Below are 8,656 nucleotides of genomic sequence, written 5' to 3' on the forward strand. Positions count from 1 at the left end.
ATAGAATTGTGGATCACTGGAATAGATTAGATATGCCCAAAGGACTATAAAACTCTACACACTCTATTAAGTCTGTTTCTCTATGTACAAAAAATATTTAAGGCTGCTTTTTGGGGATGGAAAGGATTAGAAATTGAAGCAATGCCCATCAACTAGAGGATGGTTGAATAAGTTATGATATATGATTATGATGGAACATTTTTCTGCTACAAGAAATGATAAGCAGGATGGTTTCAGAAAAAACATGGAAAGATTGATATAAACCACTGCACAGTGAAGTGAGAAGAACCAGAAGAACATTGTATAACAATATTGTAGTGATGATCATCTGTGAAATACTTAGCTGCTCAGACCAATACAATGATCCTAGACAATCCCAAAGGATATATGATGAAAAATGTTATCCACCTCCAGAGAGAAAATTGCTGAAGTCTGAACTTGGACTGAAGCCTACTTTTTTCACTGTCTTTATTTTTCTTGTTTTATTTTGTTTGCAATATGGCTAGTATGGAAAGATTTTTTGCATGACTTCACAAGGATAATTGATATCCCCATGATCATACTTGTCTTCTAAGTCCCTAAAGGTCCACAGTAAGAGAAGAATTTCTTGAGTGATCCCTTTCCATCTTAAGATTCTCAACTTTGTTCAGTGTTTTTCCTCTGGAATTATAGGGGGACTTTCAGAAACCTCTTAACTTCAAAGTTTATCATGGGGAAATTTAGGAATAACTGTGTTATATACATGGACATGTATTTTCTCATGTGCTCAAGTTCTATGCCAAAATTTTCAAGTCTTGAAGTCTGGGGTATGTGCCCAGAGAAGCACCTGTTCATTATAGCCTTTGAAACCTTGCAGTCTATGAGAGTACCTTGACCCTGAAATCAGTGGTATGGCCTCAATATAAGTAAACTTAACTATGTGTGAACACATTTAGAGAATACAAAATAAATTATTCTTTTGTAGATGTTTTTACAGGTGTTTTTTTTTAATATGCCAGAAAATATCAGTTTTTGTGGTCATCCTTAGCAATACATATTTGCCCATACTCCATAGTATCTGGGAGAACTTAATCAGAGAGTATTTCAGGATTACTATGGTTCTCACTGTCTGGAAGACCATGTAGATTGCACCCTTCCCCCCACCCCCCAAGATTCTCATGTATCCTTAAAGAGATTGGGACTGTCAAGATTCTCTGAAAATGGTTCCAGCCCTATCAATGTTGTGCTCCCCATATGTATGGAAGATTTGGGCGGGGATGGGGAGCACCTCTACTCAAGTTCCATTAGCTCCTAAGAATGAAATTAGCATTTACACATAATTATTTACTTCAGAAGTAAAATCACAAATACATAAACTTACTCCCCATAATGTGATAGATTTAATCCTCCCTTCCCACCCTAACTGCATCATTTCAGTCTATGGGGAGAGGGAGGAGATTAAGTTCATACTTCATCTTGATTCCTATAGAACACAATCCCAGTTCTCTGCCCCAAACCACCTCAGGCTCAAGTCTCATTCACTCTGACTTCTCAGGACTTCTGAGCCACTTGGCTGCTGAAATATCACACAAGCAATCTTGGCTCCAAGTCATTGCCATGGTCCAAATTCTCAAGTCCAATGGGAGTTTCTGACATCTGAAAGTTAGAAGAATAAATGAAACAGAAGAGAAATCAAGACCCCCAGGTTCATTTCTTGGAGTTGGTAAGGGGGAGCATAGGAAGGAAGTCCAATTCATGGCATTAGGGCTATGAGTAAAAGGGCATTTTCACCCTTTGTATGAAGCAGGAAAGAATAAGAGAAAAAAATTATGAAAAAGACCTTGTGCCAGAAAGAAAGAGAGCAACTGATTCAATCCCCCAGTTTAAATGATACAGGCAATCAAAGGAGGATATTCCACTGTTATCATAATAAATGGAGAATGTCTCCATTTTAGGAGAACTAGGCATGCCCAGGTAAGCCTAGGCAATACTAATATCTGAGTTTTAGTGCTGGAAGGGATCTTGGTGGTCACATAGTCTAACTAACTTAATTTTTCAAGTGAGGGAACTGGGACTTAGAGAGGGGATATACTTCATCAATGGTCACTTAGGGAAAGAATGAACAACAAATGAAGGAACAAATGAACAAAGGAAAAAAAGGAATAAAAGGATAGAGAAAGGGAGGAAGGGAGGGAGGAAAAAAGAGTGTGAAAGAGGAAAGGATAGGGAGGGAGGAAACAGAAAATTCATTAAGCATCTAGTATGAGCCAAACCAAAGTGCTAAATAAACTCTTTATGGAAATAATCCCATTTGATCCTGACAACCTTGAGAATTAAAAGGAATTATTATCACCACTTTTTAATTGAGGAAACTGAGGCAAGCATCAGTTAAGTGACTTGTCCAAAGTGGCCCAGCTTGTATCTGAGGCTAGCTTTGAACTTGGGTCTTCCTGACTCTAGAATCAACCCTATATCCTCCATGTCATCCAGTTTCCAATCAAATATCTTTGTAGTGACACAGTCACAATAAAATGATGTAAATAATCTTCCTGAAGCATGAATCTGATTATGTCGACCTGAAGTCTCTTATTACTTCTCTGATATGTTATAAACTCAGCAACCAATAATTTAAGACACTACAAAATTTAACTTCAGTGTGCCTTCCTAGGTTTGTTTCATGTTATTCTACTTGATGAATTCTACATTCTTGTCACACTAGACTATTATTGTTCCTTAAACTTGACATTTCATTCCCTACTACCTCTTGCCAGATGATGGTCAGCACTAGATTCTCTTTACTGAATTCCAGTCTTACATCAATAACTAGCTTTTGAATATTTCAAATTGAGTGACCAACTGACATTCCCTAACATGACCAAAACAATACTTATTATTTTTTTCCTTGTGAATTCTTCCCTCTTTCAAATTTACCTATTGCTATGAACAATCATTTTCTTAGTCACCCAGGCTCACAATCTCAGAGCGTTCTTTGACTCCTCACTTGCACTCACCCCACATATTCAATATGCTATCAAGTCTTGTCATATCTACTTTCAAATCAAGATTCCTATTTGTTCTCTTCTCTCCAGTCACAGAGCCAACATTCTAGTTCAAGTTTTTATCACTGCATGTCAAAAATACTGCAATGGGATTCGGGTTGGTTTTTCTGCCTCTAGTTTCTTCTCAATCCTCTCAAATTTTTCTTCTCAGCTTCCAAAGTGATTTTTGCTGAAGAGCAAATTTGACCACATCACCCTCCTACTGAAAAAAAAAAAACTATAGTGTCTCCCTCTTCCCTCTAGGATCAAATAGAACTTATCTTGTTCCAATGTAAAACCCTTTGCAATTTTAACATTTTTTCTACTTTTCAGTATTCTTACATTTTATACCCATACAAATACTCTAAAATTCAGCTATACCTGCCTCCTTACTGATCCTGGCACAGTGCACACCATCTACCAATTCCAAGTCTTCTCACCAGTTCTCCCCTATTCCTGGATTGCTCTTCCTCTCCAACTCTACTTCTGAGTTGTCCTCACTTGCTTCAAAACTCAGCTCACAACACATTGATTACAAAAGGCCTATTTTAGTTTATATGTAGACTATTCTAGACTTCTTCACTGTTGCTACTTTCCCTCTAAGATTGCCTTCTATTTACATGGTATACCTTACATGGAGTGTATAGTGTGTTCAGTTCTGGTCTGGGGGCTGGTCAAACCCACTTCTGGGCTGTTCATCCACATTTGGTGTCTACCTTTCACCCCACTCTCACATGTAACATCAAGAAGCTGTAACATGTGCAGCAGCAACCCTCCCCTCTACCAACAGAAAACCATCTCCTTAGGTAAGCTAATCCAGGTTGAGCATAGACAACAGGTGTCAAAATTGTCAGTCTTACAGGGATACACACTCTAAGCATGTGAAGATATCCTTTGGCAGAATGGGCAGATAAGAACAATTTGTTCCAAAGGCCATAAAGGTGGTTGAAACAGATGCTCTGGAGAGCTTAGAGGTTAGTCAGATATTGAAGATGCCAACTGCATTGCAGGCAAACACTAGTCATCATTACTTTTGTCCTGCCACTGGACTTTGATGAAGCTGACAATTTTTTGTAGCTCTGTTAAATCCAATTTACTCCCAAATCAAGACATCATGGCCATTGTCCATCTTCAAAGCAAAGGACAAACAATGAACAATAATATATCTGTATGCACATAGTTATTTGCATTTTGTTTCCCACATTAGTAGTAGTAGTCTCTCAGAAGCCAAGAATGATGATCAAAGATACTTGTGTGTGAAAGAGATTTAAGTGGAAAAGTAGATGCACAGAGACAGTCCCACTCTATCGGCGTTGGAAGCCTTGGTCCAGTGGCATGAAAAATTGTTATGTCTGGAGACTTCCTCAGCTGCATTGGGTGGCTGTGTTGTCCTTTGTGCCCCAACACGCCCTAAGCATTCCACAGTGCTTTGCTGCATCGCCATCTCAGACTTTGAACCTTCTTGTTGGTTTCTTCCGCCTGTTCTGCTGAAACAGTGTTCACATGCTGGGTGAGCAAAGCCTTAGTTCACCAGGGATCAATGACGACCTGATGGCTACCGTCACAAGGGTCATTAGAATGACCTTATAAATGACATGTACACCTTTTATTGTTTCAGAACTTAGCACAATGTCTGGGACATAGTGAATGGTTGTTTCTTGACTCATTGACTGATGGACAAGAGTTTGAGGTTGAAATCAAGAATTGAGAGCACGGTAAAAGATTCTTGTTGCTGTCCAATTCTAGGTTTCTATGACTTCACTGTTATGAAAGCTGTCCAACTTATATTTGATTACCTGATCCATGGTACTATTTCTTAGCAGTACCATGCTATCCAGATTCAGACATTATTTAATCCTATAACACCTGCTCCATTCCACATAGCCTAAGACCTGTGAGGCTCAAATGAATTTTTTTTTCAAATAAAATGCTCTTCAAACTTTAAAAATGCCAATTCATTATAATTGTTATTAATAATAATTATTAGCAATTTTATTGGTAATAAACTTGGTAATTATAGCACTTTACTATTGATAAAATTATTAATAATTATTACTAACAATTGTTAACTCTGGAAAGGAGATTTCTAGACCCACTGTGATCTCTAATGAGAATGTGGAAATTTAAGCTTAGCATCATGAGGAATAGCTCCTAATTGTCTTTGATATGGAAGCATCTCCAATATTTAATACAGATACACTTGATTTTAGTTTCCATTTTAAACCACTAGAGGAGGAAAAAGACAAATCAGTTTGTACATGATCTAGTGGCCTCCCTCTGAAGTGACCTGTGCCCCAGCCAGTTTCTTCAGTGCTCCCTTGACATCTTTGTTCCTAAGGGTATAGATTGTGGGATTAAGCATGGGGGTGACAACATTGCCAAAGATTTGAACAGGAGTGACTAGCACTTCACTCAGAGATGGCTGGGTGTAGATGAGGGCACAGGGTCCAAAAAACAGAGTGACAACAGAGAGGTGGGATACACAGGTGGATGCTGCTTTGCGCCTGCCCTCAGCTGAATGCATCTTCAGGATAGCAATGACAATGCGGATGTAGGAAGCCAAAATCAGGAGGAAGCAGGTCATGGGGACAAGGCCAATATTGGTAAAGCTCACTGTCTCAATGATAAGGGTATTGCCACAGGCTAACTTGACCACAGGAAAGATGTCACAGAAGAAGTAATCCACTACATTGGAACCACAGTAGGGCAGTTGGAAAGTTAGTGTGGTAAGGATAGTGGCATGGAAGGAGCTGGTGAACCAAGTCCCAGCAGCCAGAAGAGTACATACTCGGCGGTTCATGATGATGGTGTAACGTAATGGATGGCAGATGGCAGCAAATCTGTCATAGGCCATCACAGTATACAGCAGACACTCAGTACTGCCCAAGAAGTGATAGAAGAAGACTTGGGACATACAGCCACCCAAAGAAATGACTTGATTCCTCACAAGAAGGTTTACCAACATCTTGTGAGTACTGACTGAGGAGAAGCCAATATCTAGAACAGATAAATTACACAGGAAGAAATACATAGGAGTGTGGAGACGGGAATCAGACATCACCGCCACAAGGATCAGAAGGTTCCCCAGCAGGGTACAAAGGTAGAAGATCAAGAAGACAACAAAGAGCACTTGTTCCTGCCCTTCTGTGTGTGGGATGCCAAGCAGGATGAATTCAGTCACTACAGTGTGGTTCTTTATCTCCATAGACATCAGATTTGTTCCTATACAAGGGACATAAAAAAAATAACAGTGAGCAAATGAATCAAGATTCTCAATTCTCTGGATTTTCCTTCCATCTGATATGGGAAGGTTTAGTAGATGAGCAGAGAAAGTATACAAGAAAAGGGAGGATCACTAACCCCAGGTATAGATGAAGAAACTCGGAACCTAACCTCCGCAAATAACCCCATAAAGATATAAAGGAGAAATTTGCTTCTGGATAGGTTCATCTTTGGTACTAACATTTCAGAAGATTATGGATGAGAATGAGAGAACAACAGTGTTCTGAACACCAGGAAACTAGCCATTGGCCTAGAACTATGGGATTTGCCCAGTCTGATTTGCAGGCAGTAGAGCCATTTGACTAGAGATTCTGCTAGTTCGAAGGATTCGAAACAAAAGAATTCAAAGTGTTGACTGATAGACTGGCAAGAGAATTGTCCCTGTCATAATCTTTGCTCTCCCTCTCCTTTTGGTTTCTCTATTTCCTAGTGAAAATGGGAGTATAAAATCTGAGACATTCTTCCACTCAGAAGTTTTGTTCTGCCTGCATAACACTAAACCACGCTCAAGGGCTGCATTGCCAGGGGTGGAAACTTCCTTCCCCAACCAATTAGAAGATACAAAATTAGATAAGAAGTAGTTGTTTTTGGAAATTATTAGGATTCTTGAATTTTTAATTCAAGGTCTGCTATTGGCAATCCATTATTTTAGCCTCCTGTTGCCTCTTTCAAAAGACAATGGCTGTAGTTAATTGAAGAAATTTTAAAACTAAATTTTAAAACTAAATATTTCTATGTAAGATATGTGTATGTATATATGCATATATATGTTCATATAATACATAGTTTGAATTATATATATACAAAAATATCTACAATATATATATATATATGTATATCTTTATATATATATATATATATTATAATAGAAAGTCCACAGAGCTTGAAGTCATAGGTCCTGAATTTGAGTACCTGCTTTTCCATTTATTAGCTTTGGTCCTCACTTTTTCCACCTCTAAATCAGTGGTTTTGGAGTATATGATTCTTCTACCTTTAGCATTCTGTGAAAATATTTGTTTTGTCTGAGAATGTCAGGCACACCCTTCAGTAAATGAGGCCCAGAGTAATTCTCTTGTGTACTCTTGAAAATACCTGAATGGCCTTCAAATCATAGACAACACTAAACATAAACCGACACCAACTCTCAACATCACATCCAGTATTGAGTACACAGTTGCACTATAGAAAACAACTAGAGAAGAAACAAAAAACAAAAAACAACTAGCTTCTGTTCATATCTACTAGTTCATAAAAGAAGGCATACAGAGATAGTCACACTAGAAAAACTTATAGGGAATTAGTAATGTGTAATTACTCTTTCTGAACAAAATCAATCTAAAGGTATTATGTTTATGACCAGCCTACTCATCCTTAGGCAATAGTCCCTGCCTTTCTGATTCCCAATTCCTCCTCCTTTCCAAATACTTCTAAGGATAATTCTTATGCTTCCAAATGGCTTTTCTAGTTAAAGGACTAAGGGTTTCCTGCTTTCTAAGATGACTCCTCCTACCCTGTCGAACTTCAGAGATGGATGTGATTTGACTTCCCTATGGAATTTTCCCATTTTACATTACCATACAGTAGAATAGCCATGCCAATTATTTCATCTTATTCTTTTAAGAATTTGCCTTTGGAGATAAACTACAATGCTTTTTTATTTTTCTCCTCTTCTATCTTTTCCAACTATGTCTAAGGCTCAAATTTAAATTTCACCTCATATGTTCTTCTCTTAACCCTTGTAAGCCAGAGACTCTACTTTGATGTTCATTATAGGAGAGATGTTGGCTTATCCCTGTAATAATGTCTGGGTCCTTCAAATAAGACCATACACTGAAGAGGCAGGTTTTCAAATCAGGGAATATTTGAGAAATGCAACTCTTAGAGAGCTCGCCAATTTGGAAAACCCAAATCAGGACTTGATTTATTTTTTGATAATTGTCTTGATTTAAAAAATGAGAAAGAAAATATTTATAATGTAAGGAAAGTTAGTTATTAAACAATTACTAGAACATCTCTGGAGCTAAGTAATACAGCTATTAGTATCCCTATTTTAGAGATTAGGAAATGGGTTCAGAAAAGTAAAGATCCTCACTCAAAATCACATAACTAGTAAGTGTCAAAAACAGGAACTACCCACTGTTCTGTCCTTACTCCAGGTCCATGTCTCTTTCCATAACAACATTCTGCCCCTCACACAAAGATAGGATTAAGTGCTGCCACAAGATATCAGTGTTAAGTACACACAGACATGTATAAATGCACTACTAGCTTTCTCCCAGCTACTTAGAGCACTGAAAAGAAGCATAAAGACATACCTGCACGAAGGAAGTGTCTCCTTGGAAAACACAGATAATATT

At 38.1% G+C, this 8,656-nt stretch overlaps 1 protein-coding gene across 1 annotated transcript; it reads right to left on the reverse strand.

Moving 5' to 3' along the window:
- Nucleotides 1-666: 666 nt before the first annotated feature.
- On the reverse strand, nucleotides 667-6,222 carry LOC100030153 (putative olfactory receptor 10D3). The gene is made up of 2 exons (XM_001379698.3): nucleotides 5,322-6,222; nucleotides 667-839 (listed from the first exon to the last, which is right to left on the reverse strand). Exons 1-2 carry the CDS (start codon nucleotides 6,220-6,222, stop codon nucleotides 667-669), a joined length of 1,074 nt encoding a protein of 357 aa, XP_001379735.3.
- Nucleotides 6,223-8,656: the final 2,434 nt, after the last annotated feature.

This window comes from Monodelphis domestica, chromosome 4 (genome assembly GCF_027887165.1).
Source record: "Monodelphis domestica isolate mMonDom1 chromosome 4, mMonDom1.pri, whole genome shotgun sequence".
Taxonomy (NCBI): domain Eukaryota; kingdom Metazoa; phylum Chordata; class Mammalia; order Didelphimorphia; family Didelphidae; genus Monodelphis; species Monodelphis domestica.

Coding starts and splice junctions, on each gene's coding strand:
- LOC100030153 (XM_001379698.3), bottom strand. CDS start 6,222: ATGGAGATAAAGAACCACACTGTAGTGACTGAATTCATCCTGCTTGGC. Junction 840..5,321: donor TGTCAAGGGAGCACTGAAGA/AACTGGCTGGGG, acceptor AGGTTTCAAAGG/CTATAATGAACAGGTGCTTC.